The sequence below is a fragment of the Anguilla anguilla genome, chromosome 16, assembly GCF_013347855.1.
Source record: "Anguilla anguilla isolate fAngAng1 chromosome 16, fAngAng1.pri, whole genome shotgun sequence".
Classification (NCBI taxonomy): domain Eukaryota; kingdom Metazoa; phylum Chordata; class Actinopteri; order Anguilliformes; family Anguillidae; genus Anguilla; species Anguilla anguilla.
Window position 1 is genome coordinate 24,290,563 of NC_049216.1, and position 27,941 is coordinate 24,318,503.

Genomic DNA, 27,941 nt, shown 5'->3' on the forward strand with positions numbered 1-27,941 from the left:
GACGCTCAGGCGGACTCCTCTGCGGTTTGCCACTCCATTCACACGGGAAGGGGGCGTTGGAGGGGTGGGGGGTGTGTGTGTGGGGGGGGACTTAAGGTATCGGTTAATTCTGTCATCTGTACCCCCCCCCGCCCCACCCCTCCAGTTCCAGACTCTCCCCGGACAAGCCTCTGTGCCTCTGCTTATTCTGCTGCAGCACAACCTGTCAGAACATCAAAGCTCTCAGCAGCGGGACAGACAGGTACAAACGCGCAGACGAGGACGCAATGGGGACCAATTTGAAAGGCAACGCTGGTGGGAATCAGCCAGCCCCGCGAGCGTGGCGTTGTGAGGTCCGTTAGTGGAGAGCGTTCCGAGTGAGTGAGCACTCTAATTGCAGTAGTACTTTTTAAAAACACACACAGACGCATACATACAGAAACACACACACACACACACGCACAGTAATATTATACATGTATACAGAGAGAAAGAGGGAGAGAAATGTGTCAGATTTTAAAAAACGCTCAGTATTACTATCTGGTATTACTATCTGTACCAATAATAAAGGTATTACTATCTGTACCAATAATAATCCCAGATAAAGGTGTTCACTGAGTGGTCTTGCTCAGTTTTGGCATTATGTCTTAGAGGCTGCCTGCTCCCCCTCCCTTTCCTGCTTCATTTCCTGTTTTTCTCAGGCATATTAAGAGAAAATGCAGCAAACACAATAAAGCTGTTTATGTCAGTTTTTTTGGACGGCCTGAAGTGCTGATTATAACAAGTTGAAGGAATTTCCTTTGTTGCGCGTGTAGCCTTGCCATATGGCTCAACACGGAACATTAGCCTGACAGGGATAATGGATTACGCCAGGGTTCCAGAACTCACGGAATGTGTGGACTGGGGCTCACACCAACCGACAAAACGGACGCGCAAAATGGCCTTTCAGCTCTACCTGATATTTCCTCATCCTGTGTAGGGGTTTTTTGGGGGGGAGGGTGCTGGGGGTGGTTGGATTTTCAATTTTTTTTTTGGATTTCTCACTCCTGGGATGAATGAATAGAACAGAAAGCCGGTCCTGAGAAGGAAGGGCTTTTAGCGAGGAAAAACAAAGAGGGTCCAAGAATGCGCCCTAGAGACCGCCAAACGCGATAACTAATTGGCTGTTTTTGTAGCTAGGGTTTTGAATGGTTCCCCGAGGAGGTTTAGATCACTACCTCTCACAGTATCAAAACACAGGGCACTGCCACACCGTGAGCCCGCGATCAATAGGGACCCACTCTGGGAAGACCTTTAGCATGCAGGCAGCTTTGGAATATCATTTCCACAATCAAATGTGCGAGTGCTTTTGGAAAGAGCGATCTGTCATTATCGAACCCCCCTAGCATGCAACTGGATTTTTTATGTTTTTTGTGGACAGTTGTATTATAATGGAAACTGTCATGGATGTTTTTTGTACTGATTGATCATATGGAGAATTGAACCGCCCTGATGTCTGTTTCATGGTGTGGAAGCAGTTACATGCATGTTAATAGAATATTATGGTAGGACCCCTTTGCAGGATTGACTTGTTTTAAACGTTTATTTGTTTATGCAAGAATGCAAAATTATTTGTAGCAGAATGATTGTGATTGATTGTGTCATTAAAAGAGGATTCACAATTCCATTATAATGACTGTATTAAATTTCCAGTATCTTGTGCGGAAAAGTATTTTTTAATGTTTTTTTCTTTGCACGTTGCAATTAAAAGAAAATCATTATTTCCCCCAAACGTCTTGTCATTTTTCATTACACAAGATTTTCTCGGTAGGCTTCGTTATCTGAGCTGACTGTCCCTGTCAACATCAGCTATATTTAGATACATGGTGGTGATAGCTGTAATTGAGCAGGATTATTTGCTGTTGATTTGTGTTATTTGTGGTGAGCTGTCGTTTCATTTGTCAAGGCTTTGCTGATGTCACAAACGATCGAAACAGACAGGCATGTCTGCACCTGGGCAGCCCTGTTGCAAGTCCCTGACTGGCAAGAATGATGAAGTCATTTTTAGTCCCATCATGCAATGCAGGCTCCAGGCTGTCTAGTGTAAAAAAAATAAAATAAATAAATAAAAAAACCTCTCAGACTAGAATCACAAAGTGGAACATTTGGAGGATTTTGCTTTATGGCTCCTGACTGTACCAGTGGAGGATACACAGAGATATGACAGTCAGTACTCATCCATAAGCAGGGCCTTTCTTTCTGCTTGTTTTGAATGTCGTTTCATATCGAATAAGCTGATAATATTGGGTATGGCTGCAGTTATTTACCGCTACAAGTGAAGTATAGAGAAAATGAGCAAATGCATGGGAATCAGCCAATTAAAAAGAATCACCTGTAGTGGATTGTCTTGGTTTTAGCTGACATGATGTTTATTTATAACATGACACCTCTTATTTGCCATGAACACAGAAAAATTCTGATATCAAAGCTAATAAAGGCCTTTATGAGATGGTAAACAGAAATTAGTATAGTATTTTATATAATATAAAAGGAATATAAGAGGTTATCTTTTTTGAAAAAGCTTTTATTTTAAGTGACATTGAATACCTTGTTTGCTTAAGAAAATTAAAAAAATAATGGATGGATATTCTGTGGGCACTGGCTGCTCATCAATCACCTGACTTCTGCTGGATTATTACTTTACATTGTGAAAGCAGAGTACATGTCTCCCAGTCATTTTGATTGGTCCCCTAGTCATTATGGTGTGGCTGAAGAAGCAATGACAGAGTGTTGAGGATGGCAGCAGAGTAGCGTGTGTTCATCAATGGAGCGGCCCCGCACAATGCTTTCACCTACAAAACTCAAATTCAGTCATTCTGAGGTGTCAAAATGGCTGTCACAATTAAAACGTGTTATATCCCCCCTTATCTTTCTCACCCTTCACGCCAAACCCATTCTCAGCTCTTCACAATATTTGGTTGTCAGAAGAGGCTCTCCTTGTGTGAAGCATATTTTGTGAGGGGAATATTAATGTGCAGGCCTTGCGGGGATCGTTGCTTGTGTTTACAGCTGAGAGGGTGGAAGTAGCAGATGCACTCAGTTGGGAGCGGGGTGGATGTGGCTTGATTCTTTTGGGTTTTGTGTTGTACGTCTCTCTCTCTCTCGTTAGGTGCGTATGTGTACAACCCTGAAACGTGGCTGGCTTAAGCCATTAATCACAGTGTTGGCATTTGTTGGGACTGAACGATGTAGCCACTTATAGAGGAAGTTCCTTGGGGGGTGGGGGGGGTGGCAGAGAGGTAGGGAGGGAGGAGGGGCGGGGCAAATGCGTTATCGATCACGGAGCTGCTCAACCTCTTCCTCCCACTGGTGCACTGGAGCGAAGCAGAATGGAGCTATATGCTTAGATAAGGGGAGGAGAGACCTGGAGCAGGGCGGAGCCATATGATCAGGTAAGGGGAGGAGAGAGCTGAAACAGGAGGAGAGGGTGAGAGTCGTGGTGGCTGGAGAGCATCCTGAGTATGATTAACCTCCTGTCCATGATGCCCTGCCTCAGTTTGGCACGTCCCTGTACCACTACCAGGACCCTCATAACTGAATGAGTAATGCTGCACGAGGAAAGAGGAGAGGGAGCAGGAAAAGGGTGGGGTGAGTGAGGAGCATGTTGGGGGGGTGGGGGGGGGGGCAGTGCCTTCACAGCTGTGCTTGCTGGCACAGGCTCCTTTAACATCAGCGCCGCAGCCAGCAGGTTTGGCAGCAACGTTCGCCAGTAACACTTAAACAAATTGCAATTGCAGTGGAAGGACGGTTTTACATTGTTGATTTTTAACATTCCAAGACTCCCCCCACTCTCTTTTTGATGCCTTCATTATGAAGATCAGCTTTTGTGATAATCCCCTTTCAACGCCCCCCTCCACCCCCCCATGTCAACCAATTTTCCATTTTCCCCTCCCTTCTTTGTTTGCATCTTGCCTTTGTGCAGCTCTTGTCACTCTTCATCTCCTCTTTCATTCAGTCGTTTTCTTTTTTCTGTTCATTTTCACTCCTTAAATGATATGGCATGCTTTTTCACTGAGCCTCTAAAAACAGAGTGCCATTATTTTTTTTTGGCATTTTCACTGTTGCATTCATATATTTCTGGATCATTTCCCTTGTAAAAATCAGGTGGCTACACACCAGCCTTTGACTCTTGTGCTTCATCTGCACCCGAGTCAGAGGCGTCATGGGGAATTAGCGTAGCGCGCTGACCTGTGAACTTGAACATCTTCGCGATTATCGGGGCGGTGTTCGCAGCGCTGTGCGCTCGTGCCTGCCCACGCTCAACACAGTTAAACGGCTGTTTACTGTTGGGCTCCTCTGGGATGGCGGTTTCAGTGCCCGCTGTAGATTACGCCGATAGCTCCCTCCGCATGTCGCGATGCTTGGCTCGGCTCGGCTTTCCTTAGGAGGCTCGGAACCGCTCCAGGACTATCTTTAACCAGCAACATGGAGAGAGTCTGGGGGCGTGAGTGTGTTTCTCAGCCCTGGCTTGCTCTAAAACAACAACACGTACAATTAATTATTCATCACCTAGAGAGCGAGTGTGTTTGCCTGTGACAAAACACATGGCGGGGATCAATATTTTAGTGGTTGACACAGCCATTTCTTAAGAGGGAAATGCTTGAATGAAAGTGATACAACTGGAGAATAGCGGCAAAGTGCTGGAGAACAGCTCCGAACCAAAACCGTTCCCCTGCAACCTTCTCGGCTATGCAGCCCCAGAAAACAGATGTCTTATCTTGTTGTGGTTGCACTGAGCGTGTTGTAGCTAACCCACAATTAAATGTGCCTTCCTTTGCCTGAGAGGTAACCCAGAAATGTTATATCACACCAGATGAGCTCTCCTGATACCACAAAGGAAACGACATTGTCAGTTAAACCACCTTTCCTTATTCTACAGCTTCTGCAGCTTTTTAAAGTCACGCATCCTGCTGTAAAACTGTGTTTTCAAGTGGTTTATGATATATTTGGAACTGAGCTGTCTGTAGGTTCAGAAACACGGCAGAGTTTGCGCGCACACACCAGCGTACGCTGGCATTTTCCCTTCATGCAGAAAAAACGCAGAGATCAGACGAACGAAACAGAACATCGCTGCTGTGCAAGTTTTTTTTTTTCACTTGCTAAAATATTTACCTTTCCCCAGAGTAAACAGAATTTAGTTTCACCCGCTGCACTGGCTGCCGTTAATGTTTGAAAAAACCTGACAAAAATAATGTATGATGTTGTTAAGGTTGTTTATCATTTTATGTACGATTCACCCTTTGCACCTTTTTTCGGAGGGTAGAGGAGGAAAAAGTGCTGAGTTTAGATAATATGAAGAGGATGATTCATTTGAGCATGCACTGCATGTTTTATCCCGTCTCCTGATGGCTTCTTGGAAGTGGCTTGCTTTGGCCCTGCCAATGGGCTGTGCGCTGGATCTGTAGGAACAGTCAATAATCTTGCCAATAAGTGTACTCCAAAGACTTTAATAATGCAGAGCACTGAACCGGCGCGCAATACATTTTGTGAGCTTTGTTAAATAGATCGCTACCCTATTAGCACACGACTTTGGGAGTAAATGCCCTCTTCAGAAGAGAGAGCGTGTGATTGTCTCTGTTTTTGTAGTACTCAGGTTTTTAACCTGTCAAGCCTAAATGATAAAAAGAATAAACTAAACTTTGTTAGTGATTCTGAATGGATTTTCCCGGTGTGAAACTGCTGTTTTGACTTGCCAGATGTTCATGTGCTCATTGTTGTATTGTCTAAGTTTGCAGTGTTGATAGACTTGTACTGAGCGTGGCTCTCTCTTCTCTCAGGTAAATCAGAGAGGCCTCCGTTCTCCACGTACGGGCGACAGCCAGGAGTTTCGGGGTGCCAGGTAAGATGCTGACCTTTTCTGACCTTTCTTAGCCTCCTCCTCATTGCAGATGCACATTGTTGAGCTCAAATGGGACAGCAATGTGCACCTCCGCCTGTCACCTGCAAGCAAGAGAGCTGATGCGCCTCACTGAGGGCATGGAAGGTAATGCAGGCGTAGGTCCAACTCCCCTACCCTTCACTGTGGAATCGCTCTTTTTCATAGGATGAAAGATTTTTATATAAAACACTGGTGACCATAATCAGGGGAAATGAGATCTGATATTCTGTTATTTTGATCACTTCTCCTTTTATTCGGCTGCAGTGGACCTGTGTGGCAAATTCAGCCCGTTTTGTTGTTCCCAGAAATTATTTTTTTGGGAGCTTCTTATCAGGTTTATCAGCCATTTTGTCACGTTGAAAAATGGGAACGAGCCAATGATTCCAGCTGTGAAGATCAGATAAAGTCATGCCGAAATGGCTTAGGTGAAAAAGAGGGCTTATTTCTGGGGAAAGCTACGTGGTGTTAAACGGCTTGAGAGAAGATTTTGGAAATGAATGCGCAAGGTGGAGTCAGATGAAAGAGCGAGAGACCTGCTTGCACCGGGGCTCCAAAAAGCATTGTGTGAGCCGGCAGAGGAGGCGCCCCACATGGGAGAGTGACGTGTGTCACCCCCCTTCCAACCAGAGAGCTCATGGGGGGCCATGGGGGTCACCTCTGCACACAGCCCCGTTTCCCTGCTGCAAAGCTAACACTCTGTCTGCAGCGTCCATTTACCTTAGCAAGGACCTGTCTGCTTTTTCCTGTCCTTGTGTCATCTTTGCTTGCCTTTCTCTCTCTTCTGCTCTGCAGGTCTGACGTCACTGTTGTCCTCGTAGTTTGTGGGCATGCCATTGGCCCGGTGCATGCGGCAGTGTCCATAAGGCCCTGATTGGGATTGGGATTTAGTTAGCATGCCGAGTCTGTGTTTTAAGATTAAGCTCAGGGTCTTAGGGCTGGGGGAGCAGGGTCTTAGGGCTGGGGTTATAGGTAAGACTCAGGTAAAGGGTCAATCCCACCTCTTGCTCCACTGACCCAATTTTTACCGGTCCATTAACCTTAATCTTCGTGTGCAAAGTCACCATCACATCTAACTTTCAGCCCCTCACTTTAAGCCTTTGACCATATGTGTGTGAAGTCATTGCCTCCTAGCTTAGGGTTAGAAAGGGGAAAAACATAGATTTTTGAAGTGGTTTTAAGGTCCTTGTTCTTTCGCATTTTTTTGGCGGGGCAGACATTTTGTGTTGAGAGCAAGGGAATCAGTGCAGTCCTGCAGCTGCTCAGATCCCAGCTTGGCTGCGGCTCTGCTGCTCTCGTTTGCAGAAGAAAAACAGGAAGACCAGAGAAGCCATTCCGTGCCAGAGAGAATGCTAGAGGACTGCTGGCCAAAGCATTACTGTGTTAATATTGCGTAAGCCGAGGCGCTGTCCCCGTCCTTTCTGTGAGCTGCAGAGCTTTTCGTCGTCCCGTAGTTTCTCTGTTAATGAGCTGCAGAGCATTTTGTTCCGGCTTTGGCTTCGCAGCTTTTCCGCATTGTGTTTGTTGTCATCTGTCGTGCAGATGTGTAGGAAAACAGCCACGGAAAAAAAATTAACACTAATAGTCCCAGAATGCCACAGACGCAGCCTGACATCACACCGTCATCAGGAACTTCGTTTCGATATACTTTAAGTTAGAAAGAAAAAAATACATTTTGGGAAAAAAAAGGATTGTATTCTTTTACAGTAGACTGGTATATTGACACATACATACTCAGACTGCACAAACACACATACACAGACACACACACTTTGGAATGTAATTTATTGCTCTCCGAAGGGAGAAATAAATTTAGCTCCCAGCAGTTGAGATGCATGTACAGCAAACACACAGTTAGGCCCCTTACACCTGTAGGCCCGCTCACCCTGCGCACTGTTGCCGTGGTTGCAAAGCGGCGGATGCAGGTGTCTGCGTCTTCCTCATGCGGGGAGGGGGGGCGGGTAATGGGGGAGGGGCTGGGCCGAGTGGCCGCGACAGAGGGAGATTTGAGCAGGTAGCGGTAGTCTCTCCTGCGAGACAGATTAGCCTGATTACCGCGCCAGAGCTCGTCTGACAGATGACTGCCATTATCTCCACGAGCCTGCGTGACATTTTACCGGCAGAACTCAGATATGAAGAAGCGCCTTGTGATTCAAGAGATCTTTGACATAATAAACCCTTTTATTCAGCTTTCGGTTGGAGTGCGATTGACTGCGGTGTCATCTGAGGCGAATGTGTGTATCGAGTGTTCAAATCTGTGTGTTCAGTCTGCGCACGCTTTTAGTTATAAAAAGTATACAAAATATGGTCCTTATATACCTTTGCGAGTCAACAAAAATGCAGATTGAAGTCTTAATTTCAGTGTTAATGGATATATTTTAATGCAACAGAGGAGCTAGTCGGTCTTCTCTCACAGTTATGTCTCTCATCCCCCTCATATTCTGATTTAACAGCTGCTTAGAGAGCAGGCATTATTAGGTCATTTACACTGAAGGAATCTTTACCGTCTACAAAACTGTGCTGATCACAAACCCATTTTCACTAATTTCTCCTAAACCTTTTTCTTTCTTTTCCCTCCCATTTAAAAAAACCCCTCAAAGATTAAAGTTTTATTCCATGAAAGCATAACTGTATTTCATGTCGCCTAATCTTTAAATGGGATTCTCTCTGTTATAAAATCTCTATAATCAATGGCAATAAAACCCCGCTCTTGCTTCACACGCTCTAGTGCTTATAGATTGCGCTGTAATTGCTATTTTGACTGACCCTTTTCCCCTTCTGCCTTTACCGTCAAGCAGAAAGGAACTAATGGTGATAGCTGGTAAATTCCCCGTCTCATTTCCTTGCAGGGATTTAATGGTGCGGCAGTGTGGCGTAATGGTTAGGTAACTGGGCTTGTGACCTAAAGGTTGTAAGTATGAATCCCTGCTAGGACACTGCTGAACCTGGTACCGAACCTGAACATATAAATGGATACTATGTACAATTTAGGAAGCTGTGCCAGCCCTATTGGATAAGAGTGTCAGCTAAATGCCCTTAATGCAATGTAATGAATTAAGCAATGGCAGTTGAAGTCAGCACTACAGCCCCTGTGACTGGTTGTCAGTTCTGTCCTCTCTGTTTCTCCTGCAGAAAGAGGACGGCCTTTTTCACGGGAGTTGATGGCCTTCATTTTAATCTATTGAAATTAGGATGCAAATTATTTTTAGTGGCTTGCTGTACTTTATTTTTGCTGTACTTGCTGTAAGGGGGATGGAACAAACGGTACACTCCAACACTACCTGGAACACCGTGTTTATGTTTGGTAGTGTTTATATTAATTCTAAATTTGGTTTTGTTAGTTTTCCTTAATTTCTTGTCTAATTAACAGTGGCAGTAGTTGATGAAATACAAATAATAAAGTTTTTTTTTCGAGTTGGGAAAAAAGGGAGACCCTTTCTGGGATGGTGTTTGCCAAATCAAAATTTTTTAAATGTCTCCCCCTTCTTTTTTCCCCTCACATTAAATTGTACTCTTCTGCAAGGTGTGCTGAACTCATTTACTGAGCTAGCTTTGGCTTGTGATCTGCATGGATGTTGGGGTCTAGCGTTCTAGGTGCAGGTCTGCTCTGGTCACTGGGAGCGTTCGCTCCTGAAGCGTTCTAGGCCGCTGCTGCTTCCTCCTCTCTCACCTCCACCGCCCTCGGCACGCGCACATAGTCAGTAGACGATGTGCTCTAATTAGGACAGCGCTTTAATTGGCCTCTTAACCCAGTTCGCTGGGGGCGGCCTGGTCAAGTGGATGTCGGTAAAGGGTATGACAGCGCGCTCTAGACAGTGTTGCGTCACACTAATCCAGGGTTACTGCCCATCGTTTTGGGGTGGCCTGCTGTTTCCACGACAGTTTTCCCGGTAATTGGATATGCGTTTGGATGCTGAAGGATCTGCTGGTCTGGTGGCCTGTAGATGTTGCTATAATGGGCGGTTTGTCAAGTTAAGCTGCTGTTTCTTCGGCAAGCCGACGGCTTCCGAGATCAGACAGATGGCTTTTAATGAAGCTTCAGCTGGCTTGCTCTCTCTCTCTCTCTCTCTCTCTTCCTCTCCCCCTTTCTCTCGCTCTTTCTCTCTCCTTCTCTCTTTCTCTCTCTCACGCCACTTACCCCTCCTCTGTCCCCACGGGATTCGGTTCAGTCAGGATTCTCCTTGCCGCGTCTGGAGATGCCCGTGAGCCGCGGTCGCCGCTAATCGATGCGCCTCCTCCGCAGGCTCAAGGCCAAGGAAATCAGTAGGTCAGACCGATTGCATTGATCTGCCCTCAGAGTTCACTGCGGCTGTTAGCAGCGCGTCCAGAATCGTGTGCAGGATGCGTGCGTGAAAACACGGGCACCTTTAATGCGGCCGCACTTACGTCTCCTTGTTCATAAGTCACATTTAACGCTTCGTGCTAAAATAGGAAGAATGAAATAAAAACGGCGGCAAAAATGTGTGGCCTTGCATTTCTTCACATTCTCTCAAAAACAGCCTTGAGTGAAAGTAGGATGTAATGCTGAGAATGATCCACAGGACTGAAAGACAGGGAGCAGCTCCACACACCACTTAGTATCTTTGAGTTGTGGGAAACTGTGGACACCAGGCCTTTGTACCTTTATACGTTTGAATTACACTGGTCACCACCTGGCATAACTCAACACAAGAACGGCAATGTTAAATTACGAATGACTGCATACCTGAGAAACTAGAAAAACCTGATCGAATTGCTCAGAGGAAAAAATAGGTATTTCTATATCTACCATGGGAATGAGGAGAGATCCAAAACCTCAGTCAGATAGCCAACAGAGTTTGGAATAGTTTTTTATAATACTGGCTTGTACCTCTACCATGACCTGCATAGTTGGACATCTTACCTACAGTGGTTAATCAGCCCTGTGGTCGAGCTTTATCATAGATGTTTGTACCATCACCAAAGACACCTTTTTAAAATACCAAAAAGAAGGGTCTACTTCAAAAATGTGTGTTGTTAGGAGGACATTTTGCCGCAATTCTTGCAGTTAAATACAGAAACTGAGGATTTCAGATTGAAAAGTAAAAATAGTGTCTAAGCCTTCTGTGTGTGCAGTTCATTGCCAGAGAACAAGAGAGCTGCACAAACAATGGCTGGGATTCAATAAACATTTGTGCTTAACTTTGGCTAACAATTTTTAAAAAAGATTTTCACACATTTCAACAAGTTCAGCAATCACTAAACTAACTTGCCAGACTGTGGAGAAAAAGTCACATTTGTGTTTATTTGTATCAATATCAGTGTTTTTATCATCATCTTTTAAAACTATTTCTTATTTCTATTATTCTTAATTTTATGTTGTTACCTGCCTTAGGCTTTATGTATTATTTTTGTATCATATGAGTCTATGTTTAACCGCTCAAACTATTTTATATGCACAGCATATAATAATAATAATAATAATAATAATAATAATAAGGAAATGTATTATTAGTAGTAGCAACAGTAGTGGTTTAATCTCTGTTTTTACTTTTGTTTGGAAAGGTCTTTGAACATTGCAAGAAAAGCATTTAATAAACAGTCATTATATGTACTGAATAAATAACCAAATGCTGATCGTTTTTATATGTCCACCACAACTGAAGAAAAATGTATAACAGGACACATACAAACATAACACAATTATGAGGGTGTATGATTTTGTAGAACTGTGTTGTCATCTTAGACAACTTAGACAACCTTATGAAGCTGATTTGTTGTATGTATGCATTAAAATAATTTGTAAACTGCTGACCCCACATGGAGCTGTTGGTCGTTTGAATAATTAAAAACAAAACAAAACAAAACGAAAAAAAAACCCTCACTCACACAAACATAAATAAAACAGGATGACTCAAATTTTCCAGCCACATTTCAGTGCGGTTTCTAAGGAATGCAGCTGCAGGTCTCAGCTGTAAACGTGGCATATGGAAACGTTTAGCATCCATCAAGGAATGTAGCGAATGTGCAGGCGAATCCCGTCTGGAAAAAAAGTGAGCTCATCCCCAGCGGTCTGCCGGACCTCGTCAGGTTCTGTCTGATTCTCTCCAGTCATCTCCTCCTCGCAGCCAGTGGGGTGCTAGTCTTCATTTTCGCCCACATGAGTTTGACTGTCCATTTGCCTACATTATATGGGCTACACTAGTGTGACACAGTGTGCTTTGAGAGACGATTTAAGTTTACTTTGAGGTTTTCTTTGATTTATTGACTTTGCCGCTAGGAAAAATCTTGCTAATATGTTATGGGTGACAGTGCAGCAGAATGTATAGGAAACTGGGCTTGTAACCAAAAGGCAGGGTTCTGCCCTTGTACCCTGCAGCAAGGTACACAGCCTGAATTACTTCAGCATATATGCAGCTGTGTAAGAGGGTACTTAGTAAAACTGTAACTGTGGATAAGGATATGTCTGCTAAATGGCTATAGTGTGCTACACTTTTGGGAAATCGAATGGAGGCTGGTGAGCCTTCATTTAAATCACTCATTTGAAATTATAACTCGCCCTGCAATTTATTGGTAAACTGTCCAGGGTGTATTCCTGACTCTCACCCACTGCATGCTGGGATAGGCCCCAGAGCAGGAATATGTAGTTTAGGTAATGGATGGATGGATAGATGGATGAATGGAAATGAGGACCCAAAGGGGCAGGGCTAGAAGCTATGTTGTTATGGATGCAGCTGTACTTTTACAGTACCTCATCCTACCCTGCCTAGACCCCATATTTACTGTTGCCCCCCCCCCCCCCATTTCCTCTTGCAGTCGGCACTACGCTCAGACATCGGACTGGCAAGTCCCAGGCCAGTGAGCACACCTGGAAAGACCACTGCGCCCTTCTTCCCTTTCTCAGCAGCCAATCCAAGGAGGCGGACCCTCCAGGACTCTTCTCCCATCGGTTGGTACAGAGCTGCTGATTGGTTAACCTGAGAATGGTGGCCGTCTATGCAAATGCACAACAACTGATCTTCGTGCGGAGTGCTTAATGTTAATGAAGCCATTAATATTTCTTGGCATAACTTTTGACCCATGTTTGTAAGAAAGAGCATTGACAGGTCTGCTTCATATTAATTTTATGTTTGTTTCTAATGTGGCTGTGAATATTGTTTTCCTTTCCCAATTTTTATGATTCCCTTTGTCAGTGAGGAACAAGTAGTCTTTGTTTTTTATAAATGATTCATGCCTTGACTTCAAAGCAGAAAGATTCAAAAGGATGTTCAGGGTCATGTCATGACACATTTTGTGGTAGATTTTATTGATGTTTATCATCATCTAGGCATAAAAGATTAATTTTAGATTGTGGATGGAACATTGGGATTGGCAAAGCCATTCTGCTGCTCTTTATTATTGAAACCTATCTTACTGCATATAAACTGTGTATGACTTTCCCAAACTAATTGAGCCACTGTCAGACAGGTTTACTCCTCATTGTGTGAATCTTGCTTCAGTGCATTGTTCTAGGAGGTTACATTTTCACACAGACTGAATTTAGTTTTGTCTCTCCACAGATGCTTTGCAAACAAAGAAAGTCCGGAAGGTTCCACCTGGATTACCCTCATCTGTGAGTAGAAGATCATTACATTCACATTTAGGCCTTTAGGAAATGCTCTTACCCAGAGCGACTTTGGTTTGAGGAGGAGAGAAGAGAGCCTTTTCTCTCCCATATAAAGAAGAGTCTTTGGTCAACCTGTGTATAAAGGGTGATGCAGGTCACTGTTTAATTCTCATTTCACTTTTGCATGTTTAAGCACGGCCTCAGAGGATGTTGCATATGTCTTCTGATTTCTCCTGCCCCCTGATTTGATAATAGACCAGATTGTATTTGTGTGTGTATGCAAGTGTGATTTTGGGGTTGTGTGTGAACTGTGTATGTGTGCTTCATTTGTGATATATTTCAGTTCTTTTCTATGCTTCTGCCTGTATCGTCATGTTTTTACAGGTGTGAGAACACATGTTTGTGTATGAGTACATGTATTTGTGCGTGTGTGTTTTTGTAGGTTAGTGTGTGTTTATGTGCTTGTGTGTGCGTGTGTGTGTATCCGTGCCTGTGTGTACGCGTGTGTGCGCGTGAGTATTTATGAGTATTGGGGTGCATGTGTCTGTGTATATGTGTGTTTATGTGCTTGTGTGTGTGTGTGTGTATCCGTGCCTGTGTGTATGCGTGAGTGCGCGCCAGTGCAGATTTTGGGGAGAGTGATCTACACGGCTGCTTCCTCTATGTCTCTCATGGGAGAGGGACAGCCGGGCCCGGAGCTGCCGGAGCAGGTCCCTGCTACAGGCCTTTTGATGTTTAATTAGTCATTATGTTTGCAGAACTGGAAGACGGAGCCAGATAAATGGCTGCAAATCTGAGAAATTAACATTTGTAATAATCCCGGCGGAGCAGAGGACATTAATATTCAGGGTAACGGTGGAGCTCGACTTGGCTCGCACCCCTTTCCTTGTTTGTGCTTATTAATGTGCATAAATCACTAGGAACGAGCCCTCCGACTGACTCCCGACTGTAGATTCTTTGTCCACAAAGCAACATGTTTGCAGGATCTTCCCCAGGTCCGTGTTTGGGGGTTCATCCTCAGACGGTGAAAAGGCTTCTAGCGCCTGTCCACGGACGTAATGCTGCAAGCGCTGGGAGGGATGGAACTTCTCTACCCTATGAACTTGCTCTAGTCGTATTTTTATCTTCACTTTAAGAAGACACAATTGTGGACAGTTGTCCTTCCTTAAGCAAGTTGAGGGACGGAAGAAAGGGGGAGAGGGAGGGAAGGAGAGATGGAGGGAGGGAGGGAGACTGGTTGCCTTGCGGGGTGCATCTCTTTGTTGTGTAAATGTGTGCCGGGCTCTTATTTGTCAGTGCTTAACACACGGGCGCAGGTGCAGTCTTGTGACTCATAACTCAAAGCGCTTAATGCTGAATGCAGCCAGGCAGACAGACAGCGGTGGGAGTGCAGGGGAAATTCCAGTTCAGTCCCAGTATTACAGACAGCGGCAGGGTCTCTCGCTGGACATTTCCCTCCCTCCCTCTCTCCCTCCCTCTGTCTTGGTCTCTCTGTCGTCTTCTTCTTTTTCATCTTTCCTCCTTTTTTCCAATTCTTCCTTTCTCTCCATCTGTTAACTTTCGCTCACTCTCATTCTGTCTTTTGTCTCCTCTTCTGTGCCTTCTCCCTCCTCTCGGTGCAAAGATGGAGAAGGTTAGGAGGATGCCGTGCTGAGGTGTGTGTGTGTGATTGTGTATGTGTGTGCATGTGTGTGTGTGATTGTGTATGTGTGTGTGTGCATGTGATTATGTATGCGTGTGTGATTGTGCATGTGTGTGTAATTGTGTATGTGTGTGCGTGAGAGAGGGGCGGTGCTGAGGCGTGCATACAGGCGAGTGTGTGTGTGTGATTGTGCATGTGTGTGTGCATGTGTGTGTGATTGTGTATGTGTGTGCATGAGAGAGAGGCGGTGCTGAGGCGTGTGTGTGTGTGTGATTGTGCATGTGTGTGAGTGTGTGTGTGTAATTGTGTATGTGTGTGCGTGAGAGAGGGGCGGTGCTGAGGCGTGCATACAGGCGAGTGTGATGTGGTTGCCGGGGGACCAGCTGTGCAGAGAAGCTGCAGTCTACCTGGAAGGCAGAGCTACCGCTGCAGGTGCTGCTGCTGAAAGCTTTTGCTTGTGTAAGCACTAGGGGCCCACCAGAGGCCCAAATAGCTGCTTGATAAACAAAATGAACACAATGCTTCCTCCCATCTTTCCCCCTAGCTGGGAACATAGTTATTTATTTATTTACTTCTCTCTTCTCTTTTACTTCTTGTGGACCAAAAATAGTTGAGCTATTTAAATTTGAGCAGTTTTTTTTCTGAAAAATGTGATGGTAAATATAGATTTTATGTATGTATCTAAATGCATTTGGAAGCACAGCCCTACTGTTCAGTTAAACACCTGCCCCCTCATAGGGCAATATGTGAAGCATATCAGGACAGCCAGCTGGATATTACAGTTAGCCTAAGTTAAAATGTATGCATTAAAACTTGTTCTCTTCACACACATTTGAGGGGTTGCAAAAAAAAAGAAAATAAACTTAAAACCATTTCCTGACTTCTTATGAATCATTCTTGAAAGGGTTAGCAGCAGTGCGCTGGCCTTTGTGGTATCATCTGATGTGAATGATATTGGGCTAATTTGCCCCACCGAAGTCCAGCACAGAGGCTGATTGAAGAGGGTGCCGGATGATTGATTGACATCAATCATGAGAAGGCTGAAAAATGACTAATAAATAAAAACACGGGGTATGATGTGCTCAGTTAATTTCCCTCGCTTGACACAAGCAGAGGTTTACTGCTGTCAGCACACAGACGTAAGCAAAATCAGTACATACACTAATACACTACATGAGCCTGGAGCATTCAGGAACAGCTCTGAACTCAAGGGTTCAGATTCTTGAGAGAATTACGCTGCTACCTTTGGATTTTTCAAGGGCTCCAGTTAGAGAGAATCACTCCCATCAGGCCATTTACCTACACATTTGAATATGGTCAATTACCACAGAGCAGTGGTGCTGTCAGGTGAATGGAGTGGGACGATGACAAATGCATTATAAAGGAATCAGATATAGAGTTATAGTCTCTGTTCTCACTGTCGATAATGGTGTAATCAGCTCAGCAAATTAATATTTTAATTTTAAAAGAGATGAATGGACACAAAGGAGATTATTTTCAAATCAAATCCACTGCAAACAGAAATATGCTTTTTAATTTTAATGGCAATAAAAATAGCAATTAATTCCTTCATTTCCTGTGTTTTCCCACAATTTTCCCATATACAAAATTATTATTTTATACCTTTATAACTTTTATACCATACCCTTCATGTCTGTATAGACATAATCTTTTAAAAATATATATAACATTTTTCAATCTGAGGCCAAGAGGCTACTGCATGCGGATGCCATCCTGGGCACATCTTGTGTCACTATGTGTTTGGATCGCGTGTGTGTGTTTTGAAATGGCTTTTGTCATCACTAGATCATTCCAGCAGGCAGTTCTGTGGGCACCTGTGCTGATGTAGCCTTTGACATGGGGGACAGGGACGGAATGCTGCCCAGTGCATGTTGGGAGCGAGCCGTCTCTTCCAGGATGTTTGCGTGTAGCTTGGTGGTAGTCATTTGTTTGGAAATAGCAGTCTTTTTTAGGCGATATCCTCCACTTGTCACCAGTACGGTGGCTTAGTGTGACATTCGCTCACTTTGTGACGGTCGGCAATAAGGGGGAGGAGGAGGAGGAGGAGGAGGAGGAGGGGGAGGAGGGGGATGAACTCCCTTCAGGGACTTTAGGAAGCGAGAACCCTGGCTGTGAATGACAAAAAGATTGTCATTTGCTTTTGACAGATCATTCAGACGAAGCTCTCGTTCCTGCGAGAGTCGCACTTAAAGCCGACAAACAAGACGACCAAACAAGGAAGTGTGGCGCTTTAGGGGAGGGGCCTGAGGACTGGGATTTTGGCTTGCAGTGCAGTTAAGTTAGTGACATGCAGGGAAAACACAGAGAATGTTTTCCTTTGAACGAGTGTGCTAAAGACGGTTGTTTCAGTCAGCGCCCTGTTAGGTTTATCTGAGTTTTGATTAGAGAGCCATCTGCAGGTCAAGTGTGGACTTGCAGGCTGTTGAATCGCCGTATTCTGTTCTTCCCTTTGAACTCCAGCAGCTAATGCAAGGTCAGGACCTGAAGGAAGAGACCTCTTCTGAGAGAGCCTGGTCCTATAGAGAATGCCAGACTGCAATTTTGTATCTGGGCAGCCAAATGTGAGGTTTTGAAGTGGTTCTTTCTTCTTTCATGTGGAGACTTCACTTTGTTCCTGAGTGATGCCCCCCTGTCTTCTTGACTATTTGTCACAACCAATTTTTATATTTCTCATTTCATACAAATGATTCAGAACCAGGTTAGACACAGCGACACACCTGTTTTGCGATGAGGAATTTGAACAATGAACATTCAGTAATAGTACTATGCCACTTCTGTCTAAAGTTGTTTGGGATATTCTGACTCCTGATTTCCATACAGCCCTACTGAGAGTTTGTGAGCAAGGTAGCAGGTTCACGTACATCCACTAGGGGGCAGTGTGCTGGGCTGTGGATAACCCTCTGTGGGCTGTACTCCCACTGTCTGGACTGAAGATCGTCAGATAAATGATTAGATTGATGTCCCTTGCCACCCAGTTCAGATGATCCTAAACAGAAACGCTCTCTCTGTAGGGACTCTGGGGTTTGTGTCTTTGTTTGGGTTTGAAGTTTGCCTGTCACATTAATGGCTTAGATAACAGATCAGGTAAAGTAAACAACACAGAGCCTGCCTGCTTTCATCTTCAACAAAAAAAGACTTAAAAGGACAGAGGGGGAAAAAACTTCAATGCACTGTTGAAAATAATCGCTCACTTTCTGGAGGGTTGTGAATTATTTGGATATGCTCGTGTGAATGATTTTCGGGCCCGATAGCGGACTGAGACAGCGCTTTACTAATGAACTGGTTTGAAAAGCGCTGGGTATTTGGAGTTTGTCTGCGCGCTGTTTGACATGGCGGAAGCGGTGCGTGAAGCCCATTTGTGCTCATGCTGTCCTCACAGCCCCAGACAGGGGGTAGGAGGCGGAGTCAACAGGGGCGTGGTGCAGGCGTGAGCCCCCGTGTACCCGGTGCTAGGCTTGAGGGACACCCCAGGCTGATTTGATTGGACTGGAAAAGTTGTTGCTGACCAGCCATTGCTCCGGCACAGTGCCAGTGCTCCACCCCTTCCTGGTGCTTTACTGCTAAACCCATCCAAGTGATGTTATTGCCTCTGCTACGTGGCGCTGTTCTCTCGCAGAAATGGGTGACAGGCTAACCGGGGTCTGTTCAGCGCGATCAGTTTTGGAACACTATACCCGCCAAACGTTTGGTTGGATTAATACTGTCAAAGAGTCGTCTTTGTGCTTGTCCTTTTGTTTCATGTATTGTACCATCATCAATCACACTATCAACTCAGTATGAATGGGGAATAATTATTGAATTCCAAAAACACGATTACTATTGAAAAGCAAATACAAATCGCTGTACCTGAGACAGTTAATAATGTAATTTTGATGCTATCACTTCAGTTTTATGGAATAGCTAGATAAAATATTAGGAATTGAGAAACAGAATTGCAAGCTAAAATTATTATCAATCATTTTCTCTTCTGTAATTAGTAAATATGACAGCGATATCGGCATGAAGGTACGCAAGATATAAACGGTTTGCAGAGCATGACATTGATTTGGTGGACCAGGACAAGGGTGTGTATCTCAGTCAGGTGGGACAGTATTGAACAAGGCTGTACATCATGTCGGCTGGAGATAGGTCCATTTTGAAGCAGCACAATCAGAGTGCAGTCAGTATCAAAAACCACTCGATCACAAACTCCCTGTGACCCCACTGAGCAAGGCAGCAAACTGATAGCAGTCAGAGAAATAAATCTTCATGGGAGGAAGAAATCCTTCCTGAAGAGGAAGCAAACACAGTGGGTCGTCGGTCTATCTCAAAACGGGTAAAATCAGAATGTCTCAATATCAATGGCACAATAGTTGGAGAGCTGGGCCTGCTCTCAGATGACTAGTCCCTTGGTGGTCCGTAAGCCATTGAAAAGGTCACGGCAAGTGTAGAGTGAGATGGAGGCCATGAAGAGGAAGCTGTAGTGATCAGTGACCGTCCCCATGCAATACAACAGAGCAAAATGACTGAACACAAGTGTAGTCCGATGAGCTGAATAGGCCATTCAGCTCATCCAACTACGCTTGTGTTCAGGTCTAGCCACTGAGCACTTTCACAATCTTGATATGGAATGGTGTCCTTCACAGTTTAGTCTGCCCGTCTTCCTACTGACAAAAATTCACCTTTGAAGGGAGCAACTAAGAGAGCCTGAATTGGAAGCAGATAAACGGGTATTGTATAGGTGGTATAGGGCGGTAGTGTAGCATAGTACTTAGGGAACTGGGTCTTTAACTCACAAGTTGTCAGGTTGATACGCAGGTGGGGCCCTGCATCCATCCATTTCCTTAAGCATTCACTCACACATTCACACCTACGGGCCATTGACGGCCTCCAAGTAGCCTACTGCAAGTCTTTGGACCGTCACCCCCGTATTCTGAATTGCTTCAGGGAATATCCAGCGGTATAAATGGATGGCATGTGAAAATATAATCTGGGTAAGAGTGACTGCTAAATGCCTGAATGTAATGTAATGCGGGAGAACGAGAGTGAGAAAGGAGATGCGTTGAGCATACAGGGGCGTAGCAGAATGCGTGTGCGGGAGTGACAGATCAGGGATAACGCAGTGAAGTAGAGCACGGGGCGGGGGCTGCTGGGGAGGATGACGTCTTATCAGGGGTCACTCCGTGGGCCACGCCGCCAGACTGTGACCTGGGATTAGGCCTGGCAGGGTCAGCGCTGCGGGACGCGCGTGTTTACTCAGAGCAGTGCTCAGACGGGCCGCAGCCTTATAAATAACTCTCCAGCCTCCTCATTAGCTTTACGTGCAACACGTGCGCGGAGTTAGGAACTGTGTCAGTGCACAAAAGTGGGTCAGCAGGACCTGGAAAACGGCTCGGACCTTCCGTCTACTAAGTTCCCTCAGGTCTTCAGTGGTCGATAACGATGTACCCACTAGTTATTTCAAAAGATCCTAAACTCAGTCAATTTTATCGCTCCACTTTGTTTTGAGCTGCGAAACAACCATGACCATACGTTTTCTTTGGGTTTATTTGTAATATATTGACCTAATCACTAACAAACAACTTTATTCTCCGTTTACGGTGGCTTTGTCAGGCAAAATTTACAAGTCGTGCAACAGATTTTTAATCTTTTTCCTGTGGGAAGGTCTTTGCATTGGCTTCTACTGAGCACATAAATATGTGGTTTGGCCTTGGGAACAGTATTCGTCAGTGAGAAATACCATTGTTGCAAGACGTGTCATCTTTTACCAGTGAGTTACTGCAGATGCTTGGAGCCACAGCTGTGCTATATGTGTTAAAAGAAGGAGGAGACTCATTTTTTGGTCTGTACATCTCTCTCAGGCATATATCTGTGTATCAGTGCATATTAAATGGCATGCCCAGTCCCTGCCTAGAATTATATTTTTAATGATTAATAAGCACAGTGAATCTTGTCTGGTTTTGGAAACACAGCACTCACAGATAACAGCTCACTGGCGAATGTTAAAAACAACAAACCCCAAAAAAACTGGCAGACCTCTTCAGGAAAAGAAGACTTGGCTGTAGACACTACTTCTAAAGCCCTATGTGAGATGAGAGCGACCAGCCCACTTAATTGTTTTGACCTTAGTTTGTTGAGTCTCTTTCAACGGCCAAACAAAAACCCAGGGAAAAGCTGACAGGTCGGATGCGATTAGTGCGGAGTTGCGTGAATGCCTGGACGACAGGCTTAAAATAAGGTGCCTGTCCCACTTTGAGAGGGCAGCAGACAGTTTTTTCCCCTTTTTTGTACATCTCACCCCTGCTGAGTCTCTGTAGGTCTGGCCTCCCTGTTAGGTCAGGGGGTGTGTCTGGCGTGAGTCAGAGTCACATGACCTCAGCTGGGGGGCCTCTGCAAAGCTGTCTGCTGACGACATGTCTGTCTGGAGGAGATCCGCGGGGGTGGTGCGTAGTGGTGGCGGGTTCGACTTGTGCTGTAAAGATTAGCCCTGTGTCTAGTTGGCTGACTTTTAACCCCTGAGGTGCTGGACATCCGTATTTGTGTGTGAGAGAGGGTATTGCTAATGAGTGACATCACTGTGTTAATATGGGGAGAGGGTCTCGTATGACACGTGAAGAATGCTGTGAATACCTGGGACACCCTTCAGTGTGTAGCGTGAAGACCATTGGGTGAAGTTCAGAATATTAATGAGCCCCATATTTGTGCCCTGGACTAAGAAACATGGAGCCGATGTGGTCGTAGTTTTGATTTGGGCATGTGTTTAAAAAATGGTGAATTTTCATTGATTTTTCACTTTTTTTGAGCTGCGTTAAATAGCGGCGTTCTTTATTTCCCCCTCTTTTTGTCCTTTTGTTTTTGGATTCAGCCTCTTATCATTACTGCTTTCTCTATTTCAACTGGTTCTAAAGACCCTTCAAACAAACTTTTATCATGGCAGCTCTCCTCACAGCATCAGCTTGAAATGGATCCAAATTTAAAGCGGTACCAGCATGTGGACCAGTGCCTTGGAAGGCTTTCAAAGAATCTTTGAGAGCAGAAAGAAATAAATAATAATATCTATAAAGGAAAAAAGCACAATAAAGTATTTTTTTGAGGGGGATGATAAGCTTTCATCTTTTCATAACAATAATGTTGGTAATGTCTTCTGAGGGAACAAAAAACCGTATATATTCCAGGAAGCGGCAGTGGCACACATGAAAGGTGTCTGTGTAGTTGGGCAGAGATGTGGTCTTAAAGCACCAATTCTTTTTCTTTTTTTTTTTACTGCATGAGGGTCATCGCAGTCAGGCTTCCTACCCAGGGAAGGAGAAACACGGAGAACAAAGTGACAATCACTGCTGGTCTTTCTGGTCCACACCCCCCCCCCCCCCCACCCCATCAATACGTCTGTGGAGCTGCCCAGCATCCTCCCCCACCACCCACCCCCCAGGAACGCATCACTGCCAGTATTAAGCCCATCTCTAGCTCATTAATGAATGATCTAATCCACTGGTGTTCACGTTTACTACCGGTGCAGAGGTGTTCAGGTTTCCTTACTTAACACTTAATTGGTAGTTGATTGCACAGTTACCTCACATGGGTTCTGAACTGGATACTGATTTATTCTATATTCATATTTACAAAACAATGGCTTAACCTTCTAAGCAACGGTGTAACAGTTTAGTAACAGTGCAGTTACACACAAAGATAAGAAAGCCTGACTTTATCATAGCACACAGCACACAGCTGATTGGGCCTTAAAGGAATATTCTGATTCATGATAAAAACGGGTCAAAACCCCATAAAACCTTAGAGAATGCTGCCTGAGAAATTTCACTTTCAGTAAAACCCTATATGAATGACCAGATTGTCAGGTGTTCTTCCTTGACTTTGACCATTTGAAGTGTGGATCTACCAGGGAATGCTACAGTCATTTCAGATTTTTTATGATTGAGCCTCTTCCAGTTCAACCCCTACTGCATTTTATTTTTAGATGACATTTAATGAAGACAGACTTCAGCATTCAGAAGGAATAAAATGGAAAGACTTAAAATAAATGTTACATTTTGTGTTCTTTCTCTCCCTCTCCCACTCTCTCTTCCTTTCTCTCTTATTACCCATTATCACAAGGTATGGCAGAACAGTGATGGATAAAAAATAATGTAAGGGTCAAATGGATGTAGTGTTCCATGGTTTCTTTTTTCAAAGCACCATATGATTATATTCGGGTGGTTATATTCCCCACCCCACCCACCCAAAGTGTTGTCTTTCCAACTGTTGATTACATATTGTTCTGTTTTGTAGCTATGAGCCAAGTTAAGCAATGAGCCATTCCTTCGCTTCCAAATCCCCCCCCCCCCCACGACCTGGCTCATAAGCCTCGTGTGTGAGAGCAGGTTTATTATTTATTATGTTTTATTACCTTTATTTATTATTACTTAAGTTATATTCTACACTGTTATTTTAGTTTTAACCATACATACCCCTCCCATTTTAATACACTGAGTTCATTTTTTTCTCATTAAATATTTCACTTGTATGTTTGTACATTTCCTCCCCATAAACCCCCAACCCACACTCCGCCCCCCTCCCCCTTTCATTCTCTCTCCCTCTCTCTCTCTCTCTGTTCTTCATTGCATCAGCACTTATGAGGATTAGGGGGGGAAACCCAGCAGATCAGCTCCTCCCCCTCCCACTGGACACCCCTGTAACTGCCGCCTGGAATGGTTCGGTCCTAATTTGCATAAGTTCCCTCTGAGTAGATCCATGTGTGGAGGGCTAGTTGTAAGGAATTAGTTTCTTTTTGAAGGGGTTGGATGTATGTCTTGGGAGAGAGGCTGTGTACTGTTTCTGGACCCTGAAAGCGTGCACTTGCTCTAGACTTCCCTGCAAATTGCTGAAGCCATCATGTATTGCGCCTATCCTGTCCCTGGAGTGGGCAGCAACTCCTTAATGTATTACTACAATGGGAAATCGGTGAGTGTACGTTTCTGCTTTGAAGAAAGCATGTCTGTATTGATGTCTGTAAACTGGCTGCTGGGCTTTCAGCTGCAGAACACAGCTGCTGTCAGACTGTACTTTTCTGCCTTTTTTTCCGAATGGCTTTTGCTCACATTTGCATTTCATGTGACATTGCTTTTAATTTTAGCCCTCATTTTTACCCTAGTTACATGATCAGCTGTTCGTGAAAAAGTACAAAAAATAAGGGTAACAAATAATGAAGTGAAATGTGAAGACTTGTTGTTTGGTGGGTGGTTAGTGGCCGTATTGAAAAAATTCAAACATTTTGAGAATAATTTCATTGATATATTTACAGTAGTTTTGTTAAAGAAATGTGGAGCTGCCATGAAACTTTTTCCTAGTTTTTTTTTACTGACTCCACCAGTTGCAAAGAGTGAAAAGAGAGTTTTTGAAGCTGTGAACTTGTTTTTATTGGCTGGTCTGTTCAGTGCTGAGACAGATGAAAGTGGGTTTTTTTACTTAGTTGAAATAATAACAAGACTGGGAATGATTAAGGAAAAGAGACTGCCTGTTAAGGTTTGACTTTCCTACTAGCGTTACTGTTATTCCATCTGCTTTTAATCAAATTGGCATTCGCGGCTCTACGGGGAGCGTGACGTGACTCATTGGTGTCTCGGTAACAGTCCCTTTGATATCCAGTTCTTCTGAAAACTTTATTTGGTGAGCGAGCGCGTGCGTTTGCGTTCATGAGAGACCCTCTCAGACGGTCAGGGGGAGGAGTACAGTTACAGGTGTAAAAGAGGCAAGGTGGCGGGGAACGCTGGCTCTTTTTGATGTGTGTTGTGGGCTGATTTGGCGGCATTATACCCCTCAGTTTCAGGACCTCTCCCTCTTAGGGGCTCACACGTATCGGTTCTGTCGCATTGGAGTGCACCATTAATGCTCCGGCACTAGAGCTGAACGCTCCCCATCTGCTAAAGTGAATAAAACAAATGAAGCCAGGGCACTGTTTAATATTTAATAAACCTGCATTATATCTGACCCTGCACTCATATGAATTACTCTGTTTTTCACATCATTCGTACAGGGCAGGGTATAATTACATGGTACAGGTTAAGCACAAAAAAATAATTACGGAGGTTTTGCTGCAGTTTCAAAATGTGCAGGTCTCATTTAAAATCATACTTCAATAGTACTGTTTATTTATATTTTTTAAATGTCATATTACTTGTTTTGTTGCGTTTCGTATTTATGCATCATTGCGGAAAAATGTTTCAGGCGAACAGCTAATATTTACCATGAAAGCCTGCCTTTATTTAAACTTCAAAACAACTGAAAGTGCGTCTGGAATATGTCTGCTGCAAGACTCCTTTGATGAGAATGTGACTTCATGCAAGCCTAAGCTATACCCCTCCTCACACCCCACTAAAACAATTGACTTTGTTCCTGCACCATAAAATAGCCTCTTTGATCTTTTCATAATATTAAGTATTTCCAGGCTTCTCTCTTGCGTGGAAAATGCTGGAAAATTAGTTACATGTGCTGAGAAGAGCTCAGAGATGAACTTTGTGACCCTGAGCAGTTGCTGAATACCCCCATAAATTTGCTACGTGATTTTTCTGGATTCTAAAAAAAAAAAAAATTGCTAAATTGTTTGCAATCTGAAGAGTATGTATGTTTGTATGTTGAACTGTTTTTAGTCCTTTTAAAGGTAATATCCATAAGCGGATGTTTTTCTGATTTCAGGTTGATAGTTTGTGTGTGAAGTGTTGCTGTTTATTTCCATTGTTTCCATAAGGTTGGTCAATATACAGAGGCTTCTATATTTTATGTTTTGTTTTTAACTCCTTTGCATGGTGCCTATGGAGACAGTGGTCTGGTGTTTTTGATCCCTGAAGTAAAATGAGAATTTTGTGCATAAAAAATTAAACCTAGCATTGTTACCCTTGGAACGATGATTCTACTTTTTATAATGCGTCAGCATTCTGAATTCCTCGTCAGAATCTAATTTAGTACATCTGGAGCTGCAGATAGATTTGTTGTTGAACAGTTTGTTGAAGTTGAAACATTAAACCATTTCATCTACCCACACACGAAGCAAACATCTTTCATTTAATACAAGAGGGCAATTCCTGTTTGTGAACCATTTTCAGCAAAGGCTTAACCTTACAGTACGACTAGTGAGAAACTCTTAATGTTACACTGTATTAACTCAGCAAACTAAGTAATTCAACCAGCTAGTTTCTAAGGGAAGGTTACTGGTAGTGGTCCCCAATTTTGAACAAGTGCTGCCAGGAAAGGCCATGGCTGCAAATGAAGGCTATTGTGTCAGAGCTGTATGTGTTTTGCACTAATAAGTGTGTAGATTTCTTTGTGGTAAAGAATAGCCTGCAGACAGATTCTGATTGGAATTATTGACTAGGAGGGACATGCTGTCACTTGCAGCCCATTTCTTTGAGCTTCTATAAGGCAAGATTGCCCCCCCCCCTTCCCACCCTGGTTTTGTTCATAATCCTATTTGGAAGCATTCCCTTATCTTGTAATATATATCCATGTGTTGACTGTTTTAACGGTTTCCTCTTGTTATGCTGTAATGTAAAGTGTGTTTTGGTGAGAGGCAGGTGTCTCAGGAAGCAGGGGTGAACAGGAAGGAGAAGAAACGTTTGGGTTTGACAATGTTTACTTTTTAAAGCAAAAAGCTATACTGTAAACTTCAAACCCAGACTGCATCTACAAAATTAGCGATTGTGCATAAAGTAAGAGTTGAGAAGCTTGCAGAAAAAACAAAACAACCACAATGAGAAGAAGCACCAGAGACTTGGGGGGAGGGGGGGCGCGTTCTGTGTGCACTGAGTGACAGCTCTGTAATCAGTGGCATCATAAAAGGAAACGCCATGGTGATGGGTGCTCCTCAAGGGGCTGGAGGATCAGGCGGCGGGAGTTTTGGGTTAGGGGGGTGGGGCGAACGCCAGTTTGTTTGGGAGGGTATATTAACGGGTCGGCTGGTTAGCCGAGGCTAAAGAGGACAATTAGCTTTATCCTCCGCCATATGCTACCCATTCAGGCTTAGACGGGTGGGGGGGGGCAAAGCCCAGCCCCCTCCTCTGTGTTGACCTGGGATCGGTGTGGGAGTGGCCCACGGGCCAAGGGGAGCTTTTGACTGGTCAGCTTCACAGGGAGGTGATGCACTGCCTCAGCCAGGCCCCGCTGCCCGCTGTCAGGGCCCTCCACGATGCTCAGGGACGTCCATGCTCATTTCCACTAGCACATCAAAGCGCACAGGGAGGGAGCAGGTGTGGGCCAGGCGTGTGTATGTGTGTGTGTGTGTGTGTGTGTGTGTTTGGGTTTGTGGAAACGAATGTCCTTTCCACAGTATGTCTGGCTGAAAAGAGAGCAGTTTAAGCACTCGGATTAGATTACTAAATTACTGAAGCAGTTATGAAATAACCATGACTTTGCACGTCCAGATGCAAAATGAGTCTAGCATGTGAGGGAAGTCAATGCATAGAATTACGGAAATAAATAGGCCTGCTTTTCTTAACTGTTATAAAACAGCCAAGCTACTACATCTTACTTTTTATGGTAGACTGAAAACACATAAGGAAGTGCGTAGATTTTTACTATAAATGTTTCATAAGTCCTTTCAAAGGAAATAAAAGGGATGCGTTTCTCTGTCCAAGTGCACTTAATTACAGACACGTGGCACGTGACTGTAAATCCCTTCTGCTGTATTTAGTGCTGCAGGTAAGTCGTGTCCTTAAGCTGAACGGTGCACTCATGCGCTGGATGTGACAGCTCGGTCACAAAGGGGGAGGAGCTGCCTGTCGCAGGTAATCAGATGACCGCGGAGGTCTGCTTGCGCTTTGTGTGGGTTTTTTCGGTAAACGACAGAGACTAGCCTC

The 27,941-nt window shown here is 44.2% G+C and overlaps 1 protein-coding gene across 7 annotated transcripts in view; it reads left to right on the forward strand.

Annotated features, from left to right (window-relative positions):
* The window catches only part of LOC118214760 (transcription factor 12-like), a 100,115-nt gene that overhangs the window by 49,367 nt on the left and 22,807 nt on the right, over positions 1-27,941 (forward strand). For 6 of the 7 annotated variants that reach the window (XM_035394951.1, XM_035394955.1, XM_035394954.1 and 3 more), the window contains 3 exons: positions 5,796-5,857; positions 12,668-12,800; positions 13,411-13,463. In XM_035394951.1, coding sequence (XP_035250842.1) covers positions 5,796-5,857; positions 12,668-12,800; positions 13,411-13,463 — 248 coding nt within the window. Of the gene's footprint in view, positions 1-5,795; positions 5,858-12,667; positions 12,801-13,410; positions 13,464-23,846; positions 24,055-27,941 lie in introns of those variants that run through there. The other variant, XM_035394958.1, reaches the window with a different exon arrangement.